Raw genomic sequence first — 23,077 nt, forward strand, 5'->3', positions numbered from 1 at the left:
AAGGCTGGATAGAACCACCCACCCTCCACCTCCGCCAGCGTTGAGTGGGTGCCCGCTCCCATAGCCTCCTTGTAGCTTCATTATACCTGTGCACAGCAGGATTCCTGCCCCTCTTTCCAGTCTCCTCTCCCCATCCCTCACCAGTCTGCCTCTTTGTCATCCTGTGCATACACTGAGCCCCTCCCTTTCCGGGAGTCAGATTCAAGATGTTTTCCCATCTCCTCTCTTGGCTGGAATAAACCCTTTCTTTGTCCCCAAACTCGGCATCTCAGCGTTTGGCTCTCTGTGCAATGTGGCAGGACAAAGCTGACTGGGTAACACGTTTGTGGAGCCAGGTAGGAGGGGAAGTACAGGTGGACTTTATGCTGGTTGGCCCTTGGCTGGTACTGAGAGCCCGTGGACGGGTCCAAGCAGCTGCCGGGTCCATTTGTTCCAGGACCTCCCCCGAATCTCCCCTGCCAGGTGCCACTGACGTTTCATTTCACAGCAGCTGGTTTGGAAGATGTCTTGTGGGTGAGTAACAGCATCAGAGAAATCCAGCCGTGCTTAAACCATCCGATAATCCTGACCAGGTCATGGGCTGGGGGCCCGTCTACCAGGAAGGATTCTGGCAGACAGTACAAACGGTCACAGCTGCTGAGGTACCCTCTACCTGCGTTGGAGGCCAGGGGTTTTTGGTTGCTGATCTTATTTGTTTGGGTCTTGTCTCTGTCCATCTTCATCTGATTGTTTCAGCTGTTCAGAATTGCCTGTTGGGGGGACTTCCCTGATGACTCAGTGGTAAAGAATCTGCCTGCCAATGTAGGGGACACAGGTTCAAGCCCTGGCCTGGGAGGATCCCACATGCCGTGGAGCAGTTAAGCCTGAGCACCCCAGAGCCTGCGCCCCCCAACTGGAGATGTCACTGCAATGAGAAGCCCGTGAACCACAACATACAGTAGTTCCCGCTCTCTGCAACTAGAGAAAGCCCATGCGTGCACCAATGAAGACCCAGCCCAGCCAAAAATAAGTAAATAAGAAGAGTTGAGACTTGGGGATTGAGCTTGGTAATGGCAACAAGGACCCTTAGAAAGACTTCATTACTGGGACCACCTGGAAGCAAAGCCCCTTCAAAACGGGAAGTACTCAGTTCTCCCTTGCAGCCCTCTAGGCTGCATTTTCCAAAATTGGGAGACTTTCAGGTATGAATCCATGGAAAAGAAAGTGATGGTAGTTTTTGGTAACACAGCACGACCACAATATCCTGTAGACTCCTGAGCAAAATGGCCTGTAAATGGATCCTGCATTTACAACATCCCTCTGCAACTGGGTTTACTTTGTAAATGGGAAGAAAAATGGGATGAAGTACCTTAGGTACAGTGATTGTATCAGAATAAACCTGTGCAAAGATGTCAGGTTATGGTCCAACAGGAAGGGAAGGCAGAGAAACGTTTTACTTAATCCTAGTGGAAAGTGGGGTTTGCTGTCGACCCTACGCGAGGCGGCGGCTCTTTCCACTGTCTGAGCACAGCCTCAGCCTTGGGGCCCTCCGGTCTCTGAGGGGCCCACAGGAGTCATCTCGCCCTTCTCATACCTGTCACTTGACTGGGCCAGGGAGCTACACAAACTCAGGTGGGGTGATGTCCAGCAAGCCAAGTCCCCACTGGGGATGTGAATGCTGAGACCGGGCAGCCAATGGGAATGATCTGGGTCCAGTCTCGCTTTCAACTTCAGATTTATTTAATTGGAAGAACAATATGCCAACTTATAGAGACGAAGCAAAGAGAATGGAAGAATTCTTGTTTCATTTAAAAAAAAAAATTCTTTTTTTAAACTTCAAATCCGACCTGGGCAGATGTTCAGAATTCATTCAATACCCTTCTCATTTCAGATCGCAGAATGGTGCTGGATAAAACTCACGAGGAGGCAGTTATGTAGCCCTGGCAAGCTGGCGTGGGAGGCTGTGAGCCTGGCTATGTCAACAACGGATGCTAAGTGGGACGTGAATGCTGGGGATAGGCCAAAACTTGAGACTGATTCAGAGGGATGTGCAAATGAAGAAGCTTTAAAAGTTCAAGAGATAAACGAAACCCAAAAGAGGGTCTTTCAGAATTTCTAGCAAGGGTCTTCAAAGCTTAGAGGCATTATACAGATACAGACCCTGAGGCCCCAGAGAATCTAAAGGTGGTTAGTAAGACTTATTGGTCAGAGTGCCCCCTCCCACTTCTACCATACACAAAAAATGGAAGGTGCTCTTGGAATGCCTATGTCTTAACCTGTTGAGATTGCCTGCAGTTTCTAATGGCAGGGCAGGCTCAGAAGGGAACAAGAGAATGAAACAGGCCACTCTGTCTTCACAGAGGAAGAGCTGGACCAAGGTGAAGACCCTACAAGGGACTCGGCAAAAGGTAGGAGGCCCCAAGCTTCTACATAAATGGGGCAATCAATAGTGAGGCCTCTGGGACTTCCCTGCCAATCCAGTGATTAAGACTCCACACTTCTACCACAGGGGGTGTGGGCTTGATTCTTGGTCGAAGAACTAAGATCCTACATGCCACATAGCACAACCAAAAGAAAAAAAGACACCCCCGGCACCACTGTGCATATTTCAAACAGGAGGGACCCCAGAAAAGATTGTGCCACCCTAAGGAAGACTCTGGAAGAAGGTAAGACAAGTGGCACACCAGATGGCTGAGATAGCTGAGAATGATGGAAACCAAGGACCCCAAGGGCTCCCCTAAATCCTGCCAAGTCCATCAATTCCCAGCATGTAGAACCTCGCAGAACTGACAGTAAGAAATCAATTTTTGGACTTTCTGATCAATATGGGGGCCACTTACTCTGTTTCAAATATCTAGCTTTGAGACTATTTTCATAACTAAGGTGTCTGGAGAAATTTTGAAAAGCCTGGTCTCTAGTCTCTAGACCGTCAGATGGGGAAGGTTCATGGGAAGCAGCTACAACTTTTTTAAGTCACATAGATTGTGGGTTCTTCATTCCCCAACCTGGGATTGAACCGGGGCCCTTGTCAGTGAAAGTGCCAAGGATCTAACTGGTGCCTGGACTAGTGCCTCCCCGAAGCAGCTATGTGCTCTGTGGCACATGGAATATTCCCACACCAGGGATTGATCCGGTGTCCCCTGTATTGGCAGGCAGAAGTTCCCCAGGAAACTCTTAGAGGAGACAATGAACCTCTACCCTGGAATCTTAGAAGGGTAAACATCTAGAAGATCAGTGCCAGCCTTGCTGGACTGGACCTTCTGAGGAACACAATGGGAAAGAGAGACCCTGCTGCAGAAAGGAAACAAACCTCACCCAAGGTCACTCAAACCTTGTCTGGTTCCATACCCGACACTGACTTCTCGGAATGGGCAAGTGAGTCCCTAGCAGATCTTAAGTTGCTTTCCAGAAAGAAGCCGTGAGGAAGAAACTAAGGTGAACAAGACTGCTGCAGGGCTGGCTCTGGTTAAATAAAATTCTCCAGAAGGTAAGTTACTTAAATAACTTGTTAGGTCACCAGAATGACCGTTCTTTCGTCTTTTCTGGACTTTTGACCTCCCGGGCTTGGAAGAACAATGATTAGTATTTCTCAGACTCTGGCAAAAGCAGGTACTCTCTCTAGCTGTTGGATATGTTACCCCAAACCTTTTTCTATATTTGATCATGCTGACCCCTTAGTTATGCCTGTCAGCAATTTCCCACCACCTCTACCTTCACTGACACTTAGGATATAGAGCCCTCAGATGTTAAGGTCAGGTTGGACTACTCAACCCAATTTCCAGTCCCCTGGAAGCTGAAACTCAGGCCTCTCCTTGTGTCCTCAGATAACCCTGGCTGTCTTTCCCCTTAAGAGTCCACTTGGTCAGCATATTGTAGCAATCATACTTTATTTTCCCAGCCCATGTCTCTTCCATATTTAATATCTAAGTGTTTCAGCTAAACTGGTTAACAACTGAGGCACTTTAGGTCAAAGTAAGCCACTGACCCCTAACTTGATGTGTGAAGTTTATCAATGTCTTGCACTTACATTCTGTAAGTACCCTCCCCTCCCCATCTTTCTCATTACCAGCTTTGGCCTGTGAATGCTGTGACAGCTGGCATATAGGTGCTGTTTGCTTACTGAGGTCAAAATGTTAACTCGAAATCAGAAATAAGAGCATTTTCAAATGAGTGCTAACTGCTCCATTACTCAAGTCCTTCTTAGGTCTACACAACCCTTTTCAGGAAAAAGCATTCAGAGTGGGCATTGCCACTCCTTCCTCAAGACTGAGGAACAAGGGACTTTCTCAGTGGATGAGTGGTTAAGAAAATGCGCATCCACTGCAGGAGAAACGAGTTTGATCCTTATTCAGGGAACTAAGCTCCCACAGCTGTGTGGTACAGTCAAAAAAGATAAATTTTTAACACTTAAATAAAAGGTTGAGGAATAATCCAAAGATGCAGTGGGCTGAGATGGTGCATGAGGATTAGTCAAATCTGCTTTACCTGCCTCACTGATCAAGGTCAACAAATGTATGTTTCCCAAGAGGCCAGGAGCCTGAACACTAAGATGGATGGCTGGGTTATTTCCCAGGCACTTGGGAGTCTCAACTGCACCTGGTGCAAATGAACTGGTTAAGGCTGGCTAGGACCACCCACTCACCCTCCCTCCAGCAGAGCATGCTCAGACACCCGCCTGGTGGCCTTTCCAACCTGCAGAGGCCTGTAGCTTAGCTCCACTAGTGCAGAATGACCCCAGTACCTTCTCCAATCACCTTTCCCTGAGCACCCCACACCTCCCTGCTTTTTATTGAAGTATTGATTTACAATGTTAATTACTGCTGTATAGCAAAGTGATCTGGTTATACATACATATCTAACACTTACCCATTGTGGTTTATCATAGGGCACTGAATATAGTTCTCTGTGCTATACAGTAGGGCTTTGTTATTTATTCTTTACATAAAAGCTTACAGGGAATTCCCTGGCGGTCCAGTGGTTAACACTCCATGCTACCACTGCAGGGGGCCTGGGTCTGTTCCCTGGTCGTGATATTAAGACCCCAAGAGTCATCCAGTGCAGCCGAAAAAAAAACCCCAAATACCCCCTATCAACCAAACAAAAAGCAAACCTTCACACCAACCTTCTTCTCCATCCCTTTTGATCTTTTATGGCTCCATATGAATTTTAGGGTTGTTCTAGTTCTGCGAGAAGCGTCATAAGTAATTTGATTATACACTGAACCTGTATAATGCTTTGGGTAGAATGGATATTTTAACAATGTCAATTCTTCCAAGGCAAGGGCATGCTGCCCTGCTTCTTAACTCATCATCCTATCAATACTCTGATGCCTTTGGGTGGCCGGATAAGATCTGTTCTCCCACCTCCTCACTCAACTGACTTGCCAAGAAACCCTCTTTTGCCTCAAACCTTGGCACTTCAGCATTTTGGTTCCCTGTGCGTCAGGCAAGACGAAGCCGGTTTGGGAACAGTTCATCTGGGTTATCTGGTGCTACCCTGAGAATGGAGCTGCCACATGGAACTCAACCATGCGAGTTCCGAGCGATCTTGCGTTAAGGCTGCTGGAGCTGGGTCTTCTGTTACAAGCAGTGAGCAGTACCCAGGTACAGGAGTGACCCTAGAAGCCTCTCCCAGAGCAGTTATCAGCAGATTCAGGTGTGGGCGCCTCCTACAAGGCCTCACTTGGCTGAATCCTTGACCGAGAGCCCAGTTCTGCGAGTTTGAATGCCTTGCTTGCAGCCAGAACCCTGTTATGCTGTCGGTTTGATTTGACCCTTGGTGTACTTGTAGACCCCACACCTGTGACATCCTGGTCTCTGCTGATACCTGGAAAACATGGAGGCCCACCTTGAAGTTCAGAATACCCGCTGCCCCCGTTACCCAAGTCCTGCTCACCTCTGGCCCCAGCACCACTCACTCCACTGGTAGGCCCATGCCGGGCCCTCCACGTCAGCCTCTGCCACCAAACCTCTGTTCTTAGCCCTCTCCTGCCCTAACTCTGCTGAAGGTGAGACCTTTTTTTCATTTTCAAATTCCAATGGCTAAAGAAAAAACAGAACAACTTTGTATTGCCTTATTTATACCAGGGAAAATCTGAATACCAGTAATAGAGGTATAATGAATAACGGATGTTAACAGCTTTTTTTGGACAGGAAAAACAGACAAGAACTTTCTTCCCCCCAGTTATCAGTACAGCATATTGTGCTGGATCAAGATTCCAAAGATTCTCAGCTGTGCCAGAGCTAAACCTGAGATGTGATCCTTGAAAGGATCTTAAGTTATACTCACAGATCCTTATATTACTTAATATATTTCTCAGCTTTTCTAGAATCACAAGTTTAACTACTGTTTCAACATGAGTGGATGTATAACTTTTCAACGCAGAAATTGTTAAGTCTCTTTACACTGGTTACACCATGTTTTTATTTCAGTTTGCTCAATGTGAAGAAAAACAAAACAAACAAACCCAATTTCTTCTGCAGGTCTGGTCCTCCTCTACAGTGGTTGTTACAGTCCTGAAGCAGCTGGAATATAATCAGCAAGGGCCCAGGTGGAGCAACAATTCATCTTGAATCTTTGTTAAGTATATATTTATTTCCTTTGGTGCCTTGCACAGTAAGGCACTATAATAACAGAATAGAAATGGCCACCGCAAATAGCTCTAGTGACAATTTACTAGACAAGTTACAGTTTAATGATGGTGGTGGTGATTCTTTCACTTTATTATTTTTTTACAATTAGGGTGTCATCCTTGTACTCCACACACACAAAATAAAACAAGTGCTTATGAAAGTCCCTGCCCCCACCCCCCATCTCAAAACATCCTGAATGTAGCTATTCAAGAAGAACAGAAAAATCAAGACATGTTTGATTTCAAAATTTCAATAAAAAAAGCAAAGTATGTAATGCAACAGCTGTTCAACTTCCAACTCTAAAATAGGCACCGTTAGACAAACAAAACTCATATTTTAAATTTCTCCAGCACACATTCCAGTATAAATGTTTTGAACTGTAATCAGCTAGTAATTAATAATGGGAATAGAACCTTAGAACAGAAGTTATATTGCTTCCTTGTACCCCTTTCTCTTACCACTAGAGGGTAGAAGTGTCAGGGGATATAGAGTCAAAGGAAGAAGGATTAAAAAGAAATACCCAAAGTTGCTGTTGTTTGGGAGTAGAGAGGAAGACAGCATTTTAAAAATGTTCAAAAAATCCCAAGGCAAGTAACACAATTCACTCACTATCAGTCCTACTAGAAAGAATAAAGACATCTGTGTCTTATTATATAAAACTGGACTTTCAGAAGTGTATTACAGGTTCACCAGAAACTATGGATGTAGTTTTAGGCTTCATCAAAGAAAACAAGTACAGACTGAGTTAGATGCTGTACACCTAGCCTAGCTGGATCGGTGTCTGGAACTGCTCACTGTGTCAGCCCGAACAGCTGTCAACTAAACAATAGTATGTAACTCCAGAAGAAGCTTAAGGATTGAGGATATGGACACAGCTAATTATATCTCCCCTGCTTCGCGCTCTTCAGAGCTCCTCCTGTCTTCTGATCTGCCATTAGCGCTCTCATAGGACCGCTTCTTATCTTTTCGATCTCTGTCACGAGGTGATCTGTCTCTTGAATTCCTGTCTCTGTCACGTGATGCTAAGTCTTGGTCTCTGAATCTTTCTTTTGAGGATCTGAAAAATATTAATTTGAGGAGCAAAATGTGTTGGGAAACCCAAAACCCAAATGAAAGAATCGGATAAATATTAAGGTACTGATTAGTTGAAGATACACAGAATACAACCAAGAAAGAGGAGTCAGTTTTCTGACAGAAAAGAGCACTACTGTATTTGGTAAGGGCACTAAATAAGGAGACGGGTAAAAACCAAGAGCTAAGGGTAAACACCGTAAGCCAAAATAATGATTTCCAAGACAGTCTCATTATCTCAGAGGCAACCCTGAAGCTGCTCCAGCTCACAGCAAATGTATTTAATATGAAAATATATAAGACAATACCTTAAAAATGTTATCCAACATTTTAAACAGAATGTACATTCCAAATTAGATGGAAAGCACTGACTTAGGAGTCAGGAACTAATTTTTCTTTGCTGTCTGGCCAGAGATGTAAAGATTTTAGGTGTTGCAGGTCCTGTAAGTGTGGTATATTCTTCCTCTTCCCTCTGTCAACTCCTTAGCAATATAAAAACCATCATCCATAGCTCCCTGGCTGTATAAAAACGGGCCAGTGGGCCAGATTTGGCCTGCAGGCAACAGTTTGCCAATGTTCAACTTAGATAAGAGAACTACTCAGTGATATGGCTTTAAGTAACCATTGGTTATTTTAAAATTCTGCTTTATTCCTCCTGAGTTAGCTCATTCAACCAATAGAAAAAAAAAAACAGAATAAAAGACAGGTGATCAAACTATAATAAATCTTAATTAACCATGACTGTTTCTTAATACCACCTTTCCATTCCCATACCCAGCCAATAAGAAAGGTAAATATAAGCTCATACCAGAGATTCAATCAGAAGGAAAACCAAAGGACACTAGGGGATCAGAATTAACATGGAATCTTCTATACCTTCAACATCTAGAATAAATTAGGAACATATCACATTTATTTGGTTCTTTACAGGTGACACGGTACTTTTACATAATTATCTCACTTAACCCGTGCTCAGAATTAGGATCTGAAACCTGATTAAGTAATACTTTCAACTATTAAGGCAAGGGAAAAGACACTACTATACTAGGCAGTTTTAGAAATATCATTTAAAAAGATTAAACCAAAAGGTTGAAAGATTAAATGTCAACTTTGAGCATTCTACTGAATTAAGGTTTTAACAAGCTTAATTTAAAAAGGATGTGTTAAATCACATTCCACACATCCTACCCATGTCTTTGTAGGAATGGAATATGGAGACAGAAGACTGAGATGCTGCCTAAGAATAAGGACATGTACTGCTGGTAAGCCCCAGAGAAATGATGACAAGCTATGAGATGAGTATCAACTAATACTCTGCCAGAGGTTACAATGCCCTGTACAGAAGCAGTTTTTACTCAGTATACCAATAATTCTGATGAAGCAGGTATTCTACTAAGTAGATAAGGAGAGACAGGAGGGGTAATTAGATAATTTGGCCAAGGCCCTTTTCATCCAAGTAGCCTGACTCTAAAGTCCGCACTGTATGCACCTGAGCACAGCAGGCAGCAGAAAAATGCACATGGTCCTCGTTTACCAAGGGTGGCTGTTGCCAGGAAAGGCCGCAAACAGAATCTACTGAGACCAGTACTTCACAGTCGAAGCAGAAGAAAGCCAAGTCATAAAAGACCTTTAACTGGGATTTTTACTTTGAAATTAAAACTGGTACTATGTAGCAATAACTTGATATTTTCTTTTATATCAAGTAGATTTCAATAGCAATTGCTCATTTTTGGCAAAAAACAAAATACTGCTTTGAGACAGTAATCTGAGTATCAAGATTAAAAGTGTTCTTGAGGAAAGAAATACTTCTACAAAAATAATCCTCTTTATGAACAATATGCTGAAAATATTGGACGAGGGATGTCAGGTAGCATGGTGGTCAAATTTCCTATATATCTTCATAAACGTAGGAAACATTAAGGACTGGCTCCTGGAAGAGGGAGACTTCATGCCTAACCCGCCATCCCCACCACCAATGACAACATTTAAGAGTGCAGATATACCAAAACAATGACAGGGGGCCAAGGTGACAAGAGAAATTATCTAGACCTTCTACCAACCAGCAAGATGATTCTTCAAACTTACAGTGTAGGTAAGATTCATGGAGAATTTTTAAAAATGTATTTTTCTGGGCACTGTACTGTGTGCCTAGTTGTAAGGATATGAGATAAGTGACCTAGAAGCACACTATGAACAACTCTGTCCCTTAAAAATTTACAAATTCCCAGCTCATTCTCTGCATGTGCCTGTAATATCTAAAATATCTCTTTCCTACCTGGTTTTATCTATTCAAATTATACCTACTCTATTTAGGCTTTAGGCTACTCCCTGAAGCTGTCTTTTAAAATTACTCTGATATTTCCCTCATCTAAACTCCCAGGTGGCGCTAGCAGTAAAGAACCTGCCTGCCTTAAGAGATGCAGGTTTGATCAGTGGGTCGGGAAGATTCCCTGGAAAAGGAAATGGCAGCGCACTCCAGTATTCTTGCCTGGAGAATCCCATGGACAGAGGTGCCTGGCGGGCTACAATCCATAGCGTCGCATAGAGTCGGACACAACTGAAGCGACTTAGCACTAGCACTAACCTCCCATGCTGTTTACTCTGATTCCAGTTTAGCGCTTAGGTCAATCTCATTATTGTCAAAATATTAGTCCTATGTCCTAATTCACTTGAATAAAGTTGCTCAACTACCTTATATATATATATATATATATTTATTTACTAGGCCTAGTGCAGTAGAAGAACTACTTGGTTTTCTAAGAGTAGAACATAAATGTTCTCACCAAAAACAACAAAAATATATGTCAGGTGATGGATGTGTTAACTAGATGGGAGGAGTCCTTTCACAATGTACATGTATAGCAAATCACCACAATGTACACTTTAATTATCTTACAACTTTGTCAATTACACCTCAATAAAGCTGGAGGAGGGGGTGGGAACCTACTTGGAAGAAGGTGAGAAAATAATAAATAAATAAAAGGGCCTATCATATCCAACTCAGTCTGTGAGCAGTTTCAGGGAATGGCTAGCTAAGCCGCCAAAAATAAAAAAAGGAATCTGCAGAAAGCTGTTAAAAATTTATCACAGGTTTTATGTAGAGTAATAATCCATAGAAAGCTTGAGATTAGTAGATATTAGGCACTCAAAAAAATGTTTCTGTTCCATAGAAATGACCTGGCTTAAGGGCCATGATGGGACCTGAGAAGTTTCTGGAGCTTGGTCTATACAGACCATGAGTGCAAAGGCTCCATTACATTCTAATCTTTTGTCCTTTGTCTAATCAAGTCCTTAAACATACCTAACCCTGGGTCTGCCCTCCCTGCATGTTTTGAATTTTCATGCCAGTGATGTCTAACTTCCTTAAAATTCTGAACCTGCCCTGCCAAGCTAACTGTATATATAACATTGCATACCTATAGTGCAGAATAAACAAGAATATACTGAATGTATCTGCTCTGAAAAAGTACACCAGCTCCAAGAAGTTTAGAAAACAGTAAGTCAAACATCTCTGAACAAAAGGACTTCTCAGAGTCCCTAATTTGCCAATATATACTGGAGAAGCTCTCACAGTACTGGTACCTAAAATTATTTGCCCATCAAGTACTTTTCCCCCAAGACACACTAACCAGAGAAAAGCAATAACCTCTGCATGTATTGGTTCCAATTTCTTACTCTGGCTCATAAGTATATTCTTTCTGAACTACCCATATAATCAGGAAAAAAAAAAAAAAGTTATACACTCACACACAAATGTGTACAAATTACCAGATGCAAGTTCAAACCACTAGTATTCCAAGTCTAAACTGTAAAGGTAGTTCCATATCCTCCTATGGACCTCAGTACCTCCTCCTCGATCGCTCTCTGCTCCTGTCTCTAGAACTGTGCCCACTTCTCTGGTGGCTGCGGCTGCGACTACGGCTGCTGGAGCGGGACCTGTGGCGATGGCGTTTCTCCCGGGATTTGGATCGAGTTCTCCTTTTCCGTTCTCGTGACATGGAGCGAGACCGATGTCTGCGATGCTCCCTGGACCTGGATCTATAAAAGATATTTAGTTTTTAGTTTCATTGGCACTAAGTTTCTCATTTACTACAGCCTACTCTTTAAAGAGAAACTTACTTAATGCCAATACTATTTCAAATCAGCTAAATCTACACTGAAATAAACTGCTGGTATATTAAATAATTACATACTAGAATTTTGAAATAAACAGTTCTCAGGTCATTGTATAAATTTACATCAGGAATATTTTTTTTAAATGAAGGAAACAATCTATAATACTACTACATGCCAAGGACTATATTACCTAGATGCTTTATGGATTTAATTTTAAATCTCTATGGGTTTAACTATGATTTTTAGTATACTTTAGAAACAAAGTATGTACCTAGTGAACATGGACAGAAGGGAGGAGACACATGAGAAAGAATACTGTTTAGGGTAAGTTTTAACTCGCTGAACTGGAAAGGTTATATGAATATAAAAATAAATTTAAATGCCCACAATGTGTCTTGTCAGTGTAATCAAAACAGTTAAGACAGTTCTCTACGCAAGTAGTACATAATTTATTGAGAAGAAAAAGATTAAATGTGTAAATCATTTTAGAGAACTTTACTTAAACTGCAAAATAATAATAGTACTTGACAAGTATGTAGGCATACAGAGAAGGAAAAACACTTCTGTAGCCTCTATTGGGTTACAAAACTAATTTATGTATTGTGTATATGGTCAGGGTGGGGACAACATATACAGAGGATATGAAACATTTGGGGAACAATGGGGAAGAAATGAATGAATGTTGTTCAGAGTGATGGAAATGTTTTAAACTGGTCTGTGACAGTTGCACAACTTAAAAATTTCCTGAAAAACCAACCTGCAAGCTTAAATAAGTAAACATCACATGGTGTGTAAATAATGAAATATTTGCTCGTAATCTGATTATAGTAAATTAAAAAGCACATTATTCAGGTTATTTTCAAATGATTACTTTGTTACAGTTTAAAAGTATTCAGCGTAACATTAGCAAGAAAGGCATCCACTATGGGTCTAGTATCAATCTCAGCTGAATACAGTGTTTCCACAATTAAGTATTTTTGAGAAGAAACACAGAGAAAAGAGAAAATCCATTCCATGTGTTTTTATCAAATGGTATTTTCTTTTAGCACTCACTCTGAGGTACTGTAACATTATTTCCCCAAGGCATATTTCATTTTACCTGAAAATAACTGTCTGGTAAAAACATTTACTGGGTGCCTACTGCACTGTTCAGGTCCTAGGGAGACTGAGCAGCACATACAGCAGGGTCCTTAACCTCATGGTGCTTAAACTCCAGAAACAGGCCTCCACAGACAGCAAATGAACGATAGGTCAGGTAGTAAGGACACGACAGAAGGGTAAAGAAGGAGAGTGAAATCAGGCGGTCCTCTTTTATACAGAATAGGCAGGAAAAGTTTTTCTTATAAAATAGCATTTAAGCAAAGATGAAATGAACTAAGGGAATCAGCTAATGAGGGAGCACAGAGAAGAATGCTTTAGGTAGAGAGAACACAGGTGCAAAGCCCTGAGGGGGAGAAAGTTCACAGGAAGGAAAGAAACCCTTCTGGCTGTAATGAGATTAGCAAGGGGGAGTAATACCAGGAGTCTAATAAGCAGGATGACCAAGTACTCTGTCATTCAAACCAGGATGCTTTCAGTATTAAATTATACAGAGGAAAAGAGGGAGCTATTAATAAACATGCTGAGACAAGAAATAAACTGTAACTCTCCAAGGGCAGATTGATCACTCTACTTAAAAACCATGGTGAGGATTTCAACTTCTCCTCTGAGTGAAATGGGAATAACTTTAGAAGGTTTGAAGACACAGCTGATTTGCTTTAGTCCACTTTTTAAAGAATTCATTTTGGCTAATATGTAAAATAACAGATTGAGGCCAAAAAGGGACGTGGACATGAATATAAATTTAAGAGACTCGTTAAGAGGCTACTGTAAATAGTGAGGTAAAAAGTGGCTTAGACTAGGGTAGTAGAAATTAAATTTCTAGCCTGAATATCTAAGGATGTTCTATGTACAAAGAGTTTAAATTTCTCTCCAACAAAGGGACAAGCCTGCAGTAACCAATCAGTAAAAAATCATCATCATTTAATATTTCTACTTCTCATTCTGGATTGAGAAACCCACAATCATATAAATTAGCTGATACAACTGGTCCTGACTAACGTCTTAGTTTTTTAGTGTTTTAAGCAGAAATACCACTGAAAGATGCTAAAAAGTACTAAGTAAGTGTTAGTCGCTCAGTCGTGCCCAACTCTTTGCGACCCCATGGACTGCAGCCCACCAGGCTCCTCTGTCCATGAGATTTTCCAGGCAAGGATACTGGAGTGGGTTGCCATTTTCTTCTCCAGGGGAAATTCCTGACCCAGGGATCAAACCCAGGTCTCTTGCACTTCAGGCAGATTCTTTACCAACTGAGCTACAAGGGAACCCTCTCCCCGCCACCAAAAAAAAGTACCCAGTAGTACTTAGTACTAAAAAAAGTACTGAAGAGTACTAAGGGATACTTAGTAGAAACACAAGGTTTTGCTTTCATAACAGCAAATGATCTTATTCTTTAGAGTCAAGAATACATAGAAGGTTTCAAAAAGATGTGATTTGAGTAGAGCAATAGAAGAATTTGGGAAAAAAGCTTCAGAAAGTCCATCAATACTAGGGCCAAAGATCAAAATTAAGTCTTCTCCTCCTCCTCTTTTAAGGATGTAACATGCCCCATCCAAGCTTTATGTGATCCCTGCACAAAGGGAGAAGCAATAAAACCCAAGTCTAGCTTGGGTGCAAACTAAACATCTTCGTTTCCCTTAATAAACTCACCATGGATTCCCTCATTCAAAACATTCAACTATTTATTTGTATTTTGAACAATCTCCTAGAATATGTTTCTTAGATGTACCACCCAAACTGATTTTTAAAAAGTAAATCTTGTCACATGTATACTCTGAGCTTCTAAACAAGATTTTAATGAAATATTCTGAAATATTTTTAGTTTTCTCTGTAACTTCAGGGCACTGTATATAATTTACTCTAATAAAACTAAACTGTAGCTCATGAGTATCTTCTGACCAACTTCTTCTCAAATGACACTGCTCAAATATGCACTACAAAAGAATTAAGAGAACTAATAAATTCTCATTCATTACCCTCAGAAAACACAGCTTCACCATTTATCTTGTATAATACCTACCTTTTAGGATTCTTGCTATGTGATCGAGACCTAAAAAAAGAATTCTATTTTTAGAAAAATAACTATAATAAGGAAGAAAAGGTACAATGTGCTATTAAAATTACATTCCCATTTCTAATTTTTATATTAACTTTATTAATACAAGGCACATGTGTGTATACACAAATTTTCCCAAAAAGCACCACAAATTTTACAGACTTTCCCACTCTGGCACACCCCTTTACTAGGCTACCTGGCTCTTAGAATACGCTCCTAGAAGACTTAAAACACAATGCAATTCACCAATTCTCCAAAAACCACCTCCCAACCTGGAAAGAATTCTTTGTTATTTACATCTGTCATTTCGTCTTTCCCTCTTGAAACAGAATACAACTTCTGAGGGACACATACTCTGGAATTCTCACCTCATACAATAACCCCTAGAACACTCAATTCAATCTTACAATGTTTCTTAATATGACACACAATTCTCTGATATAAAGTGCTCTTCATGATGCCCAGCACACAATTAAAGCTCAACAGATAGTAAGAGCAAGTATTACGGTTACCAGGAAGTCAAAGGGTTATTTTTGGTGAAGTGTATATAGCTTCGTTGGAACATGAATGTAGATTGAGCCTCATATAAGCCATAACTGTTTCCATCACTCACTATCTGTGTGGCCTGGGCAGATTATATATCTTCCCACAGCTTAGTCTGCCATTTGAAAAAGAGGAATAGTAATAAAAAATTCACTGGGAGCTTTTAAGTAATAGACAAATAAATATAGCAAGCCCTATTAGCACAGCAGCTGGCACACAGTAAGCATCCAGTAAAGTGATGATAATTTCCATCATTATCCTTTCAACACCATTGTTGGAACCCCATTTTGTGTGTAATTTTATACTTACTGGTAATTTCCTCATCTTCCATAATTAGGGTCTTTCAAGTTCACAGATAGTTAAAAAAAAATTTTTTTAAACATTTCTGAAATAGTGTTAACATTTCATAACCAATATTAAAAGAAATATGGCATTAAAAGAGTAAGATGTGATGTACTTTCACCTCTGATAGATGTGAAAATGTAGTCCTGCAAAGAATTCTCTTTCTTATTTGGCTATCATCTCAGATGTATTATTTGTATTAGTGGCAGTATATTCTGTTGCATTTTAACTTAAACTGAGATTCAAATTCCATTTATATTATCTTAAATATTATAATACTAGGTGCTACTTTCATGGAAAATTAGTATACACAAAAGAGAAGAGAGATAAAGCTCTGAGGTAAAATTTACTAGTAAACGAAGAAAATATATTGATAGAAGAATAAAAGCACTTCCTCTAAACAGGAACATGTCCATATATAGCTTTGTTTCATTTTTGTCATCACAGTGCAAAAAGATTACCTGTTACAAGCCATGTAACAAAAATGAAGTCAGTTTAAGTGTCTTGAAATAGGTTGCATGTAACATGCTCAAAGCTTGGAGGAAGTTGACACAGCCGAGTCACATATTATCAAGGGTTTTAATTAACTTAGGGACATCTACTAAAGAGAAGCTATTTAAATTTCAGAGAAATATAATAGCATTAAGGAAACACTGTAAGTTAGAATGATAGGTAAATCTTTTCCCTCCATCTGAAAATTGTTGAAGGTCACACAACATACTGCCAATGGGTAACAATGATCCAGAACATGCACATGTTCTAAATATGAAGAATCCTGATTTTATCAACTAATACACCAATATAAAAAGAACTATGCACATTTAGCTATTATTAAATTAATACAAGTTTTAACAGTTTATAGCTCCTAAATTGAAGAAATACAGAATCGAAGTAGCATGTAAAATAATCAGTGAAACAGATTAAAAAAAAAACAACCAACACCCAGCCCTTCTGTCAATAAGTATGTACCATAAATTAGTTCTGTGCCAGTCTGGCACAAAGTGAGACTATTATGGTAATCAAAGGGCTAGAAATGGGCCTTGTTATAAATCTTACTAAAGATGTGAGGTGCTCTTGACTCCCTCTTACATACATTTTGAAGGAAATTTCCTGGACTTAAACAGTCTTTAGTTACTATACTTGAATAAACACTGTTTCAAATGGTAGTATTTTTAAGAGTAAACAGAAACTTCCCAAGTCCAGATTTACTGATGTCTAAAATCTTATGTGCCATCACATCTTTTTTAGACCCCTGGACCACTCCAGTGATCACGCCATACCTCCTCAGCTTCTCCCTTTCTTCTCTCTCCCTTTCTTCTCTTCTCTTCAGGCGCTCCTGGTTTCTTTTCTCCTGCTTCTCAGCTACAACTCTCTTAAACACAAGGACAGTTCAAATAATATTAAACGAGAAGCATTATTTACCGGGCTCATTCTTAGCATTATCCTCAATTTTACCATATCTAATAGCAAAACTTTTTAATACCAATTCAATTTGAAGTTTTGTCAGGTTTAATCACTAAGCTTACAAGTCTGGTTTCCAAAATCTTTCTTCCCTTTGATATAAAATTTCATATTTCTCCATGCCTCCTTAATATTTCAAAATCACTTTTATATGATTTTTCTCCTCTTATATCTTCTAAATTCTTTAAAAATGATTTAAAAAATCAATCATTATAAATCACTATTTCCATGCCCTATGATTTCCAACACAGAAATGTCTTCTGTTGACTTCTGGTTACAATCCTGATGCTACTACTTTAAAAAATACCAGTGAAACACTCAACAGTTCTGCTTCTAGGTTTGTATTTGGCACCCAATCAGGTACCATTTTGGAGAAGGCAATGGCACCCCACTCCAGTACTCTTGCCTGGAAAAGCCCAGGGTTGGAGGAGCCTGGAAGGCTGCAGTCCATGGGGTCGCTGAGGGCTGGACAAGACTGAGCGACTTCACTTTCACTTTTCACTTTTATGCATTGGAGAAGGAAATGGCAACCCACTCCAGTGCTCTTGCCTGGAGAATCCCAGGGACAGGGGAGCCTGGTGGGCTGCCGTCTATGGGGTCGCACAGAGTCGGACACGAGTCAAGTGACTTAGCAGCAGCAGCAGGTACCATTTTTATCTTTGAGGCCAATGATCATTTGCTATGGTGACACTCACTTTTTAATTTCAAAAAACTTACCCAAGATCATCTAAGCTACTCAGAATACTGACAAGACCTCACAATAAACTAAAAATACAGAGACATCCCTAGGTGATTCTGATTCTACATTATTTTAAATGCCCAGCTATGGATGCTGGGTTAATTTCAGTGATAACTACACAAAAAGTCACTACTGGTGTTTGCCATCTTTGAGAAAGTCCTCAATTCATGACAAAATGCAACAGCGCCAATTAAAAAAAAGACAGAAAACAACTAGCCACATCAGACTGCTGAAAAGTAAACTGGCTTTATCCATTGACTATGCTTACTTTCAGTGGTTTAGATATATCCTTTTCTGTCTTTGCTTATCTTCTCAGAAGAGTTCGGCAGACAAGTAAGAGTTGTGTTGCCTTTCTCACATCAGCCTATATATTTAAATGACACAGACTGTCCATTAAAAAAAGTAGGTTTTTAAGTTCTTTCTGAAGTGGGAGCAGAAGCATAAAACTAGAGGTTTTAAAGTCTGCTATTTAGTGAACTGCAAAATATTTTAAACAAATATTGGATCATTTTTTAAAATCTTCCTTTAAATGTTATATTAACATTATTACCAGTTGTCTTTTTTAAAGAAAGTATCATTGGAAATTTTAGGTGGCTTGTATGATTCCTACCTGATTCAATATGATGTCCAAGACAAAATATTATCTCCACCAAGAATAAGAGGATTTTTAAAGTTTGTCAGACATCCATTAAACAAGCTGCTATTTCCGTTTACAATTCTACACAAAATCCTATAATCTGAATTATTAACAGAATCACAGTTAAGAACAGTCTTCAATATCAAAGAAAAATACTACACAAAATGAGTGGCTATAACTGGATAAAGTGTGGGATATTAATTTATCAATATACCTTTAATTCTTCAAGCTTCTCTCTTATTTCAATAAATCCCAGGTGCAGTTTACCCCCAAAATGATCAGCCAGTCGTCTGTCATTATCATGAAGACCTAAATAGGCAGAGCAAACTTCACAGACTCGAAGTTTCTGCTGTTGGAAACTGGAAGCTGGCATAGAATTCCGATAAACTTCCTAAACAAAAGTGAGAAAAACCATGTTCATATAAACTGCATTCTAATCACACAATTAAACAAAATTCACTATGTTCATACAAAAAAAAAAATGCTTCTAATAAACATACAAAAGTATGGCTATTTTGTCATGAAATAGATTCCGCCCCCTTACTCCCATCCTCTGTCCTCAGGACTTCTCCACTAGAAATGAAAGATCAGAGCCTCAAATTATCTTTTGCCAAGAACTACAATAACATAAACAGGGTATAACTTTCTTCAAAGGTTTTCTCAATGTTCTGTTTTCTGTATTTTTTTGTTAAAAACGAGATGCAGCAACCCCAAAAATATACATTAGTGAAGAATCAAGGAAGTAGTCGCCCACGCTTGCAGAAAAGGAATGCATGTCTTCCATACTAGTACAGCTTCCTTCCACGTATCATTTTCCCCACTATGTAAATATAGACAAGGCCTACAAATGATAAAACTTCGCCTCAAACAGAGGGGCTCTATAAGACATAGATGAAAGGTGCCTTACTGAGATTAAGAGGTCTTGGACTCATCATTTTATTTACATTAAGCTAAGGAGGCATCTGGTCCCATCACTTCATGGGAAACAGATGGGGAAACAGTGGAAACAATGTCAGACTTTATTTTTGGGGGCTCCAAAATCACTGCAGATGGTGATTGCAGCCATGAAATTAAAAGAAGCTTACTCCTTGGAAGAAAAGTTATGACCAACCTAGATAGCATATTGAAAAGCAAAGACATTCCTTTGCCGACTAAGGTCCATCTAGTCAAGGCTATGATTTTTCCTGTGGTCATGTATGGATGTGAGAGTTGGACTGTGAAGAAGGCTGAGCACTGAAGAATTGATGCTTTTGAACTGTGGTGTTGGAGAAGACTCTTGAGAGTCCCTTGGACTACAAGGAGATCCAACCAGTCCATCCTAAAGGAGATCAGCCCTGGGTGTTCTTTGGAGGGAATGATGCTGAAGCTGAAACTTCAGTACTTTGGCCACCTCATGCGAAGTGTTGACTCATTGGAAAAGACTCTGATGCTGGGAAGGATTGGGGGCAGGAGGAGAAGGGGACAACCGAGGCTGAGATGGCTGGATGGCATCACTGACTCGATGGACATGAGTCTGAGTGAACTCCTGGAGTTGGTGATGGACAGGGAGGCCTGGCGTGCTGCGATTCATGGGGTCGCAAAGAGTCGGACACGACTGAGCGACTGAACTGAACTGAAGGAGATAATACATTAGTATATTTGTGCATCCACTCTACCCTTTTTCCTGACAGAATTCTGATTTGTTTGAGGCAGCAGCATGCCCATATAAAAGCATAGCATTTCCAAGTTTCCACGTAGCTTTGGCTAAGGAAATATAAACGGACACTGCTGGAGAAAATCTATAGGAGGTTCTTTAAGAATCCGCCTTGCAAAGCAAAAGACACCAGTTCAATCCTTGGTCTGGGAAGATCCCACATAACACAACTACTGAGCCAGCACTCCAGAGCCTGTGCTCCGCAATAAAAGCAGCCACTGCACCACGACTAGAGAGTAGCCCATTTCCCACAACTAAAGAAAGCCCACATGCAGCCAAAAATAAATGAGTGAAATTTCCTCAAAAAAATAATAAAATGCAGCCTCCACTTTGGGCCCAGTTTTTGTATACCAACATTTTTTTTTAAAGGCAATGGGAGAAATGTCTATTTAGGTCTTCCACCCATTTTTTTATTTTTATATATTGAGCTCCATGAGCTGTTTGTCACTTTGGAGATTAATCCATTGCCTGCTGCTTCATTTGCAAATATCTTCTTCCTAAATAAGACGTTTCTCCCATTAGTAGGGATTTCCTGTTAGTTCAGTTGGTAGAATCTATCTGCAGTGCAGAAGACCCAAGTTTGATTTCTTCCAGAAAGATCCCCTGGAGAAGGAAAGGGCAACCCAATCCAGTATTTGTGCCTGGGAAATTCCATGGACAGAGGAGCCTGGCAGGCTACAGTCCATGGACTTGCAAGACATGACTTAGCAACAAAACCACATATTACCGTGTGTAAAACAGACAGCTAGTGGGAAGCTCCTGTATAGCACAGTGTCCTGTGATGACCTCAAGGGGTGGGTGGGGGAGGGAGGCTCTAGAGGGAGGAGATATAGGTATACATGTAAACAAACCACTGACACATGCCTTTGATAGGCTACGACATGATCCTGGACTGGATCTTAAACAAAAAATCTTTTTCTTTTCTGAAAATGAACATTATTGGGACAAATGGTAAAATCTGAACAAAGTCTTCAGATTAACAGTATTGTAACAATATTATTCCATGATTCAGACAACTGTACTGTGGTTATATAGTAAGATGTCTTTATTTTTATGAAATACACACTGAAGCATTTAGGGATAAAGAGGCATCATTTTTATAACTTATTGTCAAACACTTCAAATACACACACATAGTGATGTAGGAAGAGAATGATAAAGCTAATGTGGTAATATGTTAACATTTGAAGAGTCTGTGAAGGATACGGGAGAATTCTTCACCCGATATTTTAACTTTTCTTAAAATATTTCAAAATAAAATATTTGTAAAAAGAAAAACCAAAAGCACAAGACAGGTCAACTCAATTTTTGTGCCATATTATTCCTCCTCTTTCTACCTAGGGAGAAATCAAAGGCTTTTGGCTTAGAGGCCATGGTGGTACCACAAACTTTATTTTCTGGACTGACATTAACTACATTTTAAAAAATCCTAATATTAAGAAATTAAAACTACCTAGAATGGCTACTTGGTACATTTTTTCCCAGCCTATAACCTTTAATTTGTGTCTCTGTATTTAGAGTGGGTTTCCTGCAGCTAGTACACAGTTAAGTCTTATTTCTTTTTGTTGTAAATGTAGTCTCACAATCTCTTTTTAATTGGACTATTGAGACCATTTGTATTTAATGTAATTACTGATACACTGGGTTTAAGTCTACCATCTCACTATTTATTGTCTACATACCTAATCTGTTGTTTCTTCCTTTTCTCCTGCCTTTCTTTTGGATTAAGTACTTTTTCAGGATTCCACTTTATTTCAGCTATTAGTTATACCTCTTTTTCTGCTCCAGTGGTTTCTCTAGAGTTTATAGTATACAACTCCAACTTATAAAAAAAGCTAGAATCTTTTGTTAACATCAGACAAAGGAGATTTCAAAACAAGGGACACTAATAGGGAGAGAGAAGGACATTTCAAAACAAAAGGTTAAATTAATCAAAAGACATAAAAATCCAAAACAAATCCACAATAAGACTTCAACCACTCCTCTTGGTAAAGATTAATAGTAGAATAAGTAGGCAGGAAAACCAACAGGATATAGATAAGTTGAAAAAATCTATCAACTATCTTGACTCAGAGGACATTTCCGGAATACTTCATTTAACAAGACCGAGTATCATTCAAGTGCAAATGGAAGATTCACTAAGACAGGCCATAGGCAGGGTCACAAAACAAGTACTGACATATTTAAGAGAACTGAAATCACAACATGTTTTCTGACCACAACAGAATTAAAATCAGTGAAAATTAAAAACTAAACAGATCTCTTACAACTCACAGGTCAGAAAAGAAATCATAAGCAGTATTAGCAAATATTTAGAAATGAATGAAAATAAAAACACAACATATGAAAATCTGTGAGATGCTATTGCTGTGCTTAGAAGAATGATCCAAGGGGGATGGAGGAGGGAAGGACTGGAAGCTTGGGAATAGCAGACACAAACTACTATGTACAGTATGGATGGACAACAAAGTTCTACTGTATAGCACAGGAAGTATGTGCATATTTCATAATTCATGATAAAATATAATGGAAAAGAAAAAAAATGTAATAACTGAGTCACTTTGCTGAACCTGCTAAGTTGCTTCAGTCTTGTCTGACTGCAACCCCATGGATGGAAGCCCGCCAAGCTCCTCTGTCCAAGGGATTCTCGAGGCAAGAATACTAGAGTGGGGTGCCATGCCCTCCTCCAGGGGATCTTCCCGACCCAGGG

At 40.0% G+C, this 23,077-nt stretch overlaps 1 protein-coding gene across 6 annotated transcripts in view; it reads right to left on the reverse strand.

Annotated features, from left to right (window-relative positions):
- LOC102172789 (putative RNA-binding protein Luc7-like 2) overlaps positions 6,370-23,077 on the reverse strand; it is a 55,742-nt gene continuing 39,034 nt past the window's right edge. For all 6 annotated transcript variants that reach the window (XM_018046881.1, XM_018046879.1, XM_018046882.1 and 3 more), the window contains 5 exons: positions 18,889-19,065; positions 17,118-17,209; positions 14,917-14,946; positions 11,529-11,720; positions 6,370-7,668 (listed from right to left, as the gene is read on the reverse strand). In XM_018046881.1, coding sequence (XP_017902370.1) covers positions 7,491-7,668; positions 11,529-11,720; positions 14,917-14,946; positions 17,118-17,209; positions 18,889-19,065 — 669 coding nt within the window. In that variant the 3' untranslated portion in view covers positions 6,370-7,490. The remainder of the gene's footprint in view (positions 7,669-11,528; positions 11,721-14,916; positions 14,947-17,117; positions 17,210-18,888; positions 19,066-23,077) is intronic.

The sequence above is a fragment of the Capra hircus genome, chromosome 4 (assembly GCF_001704415.2).
Source record: "Capra hircus breed San Clemente chromosome 4, ASM170441v1, whole genome shotgun sequence".
NCBI classification, from domain to species: domain Eukaryota; kingdom Metazoa; phylum Chordata; class Mammalia; order Artiodactyla; family Bovidae; genus Capra; species Capra hircus.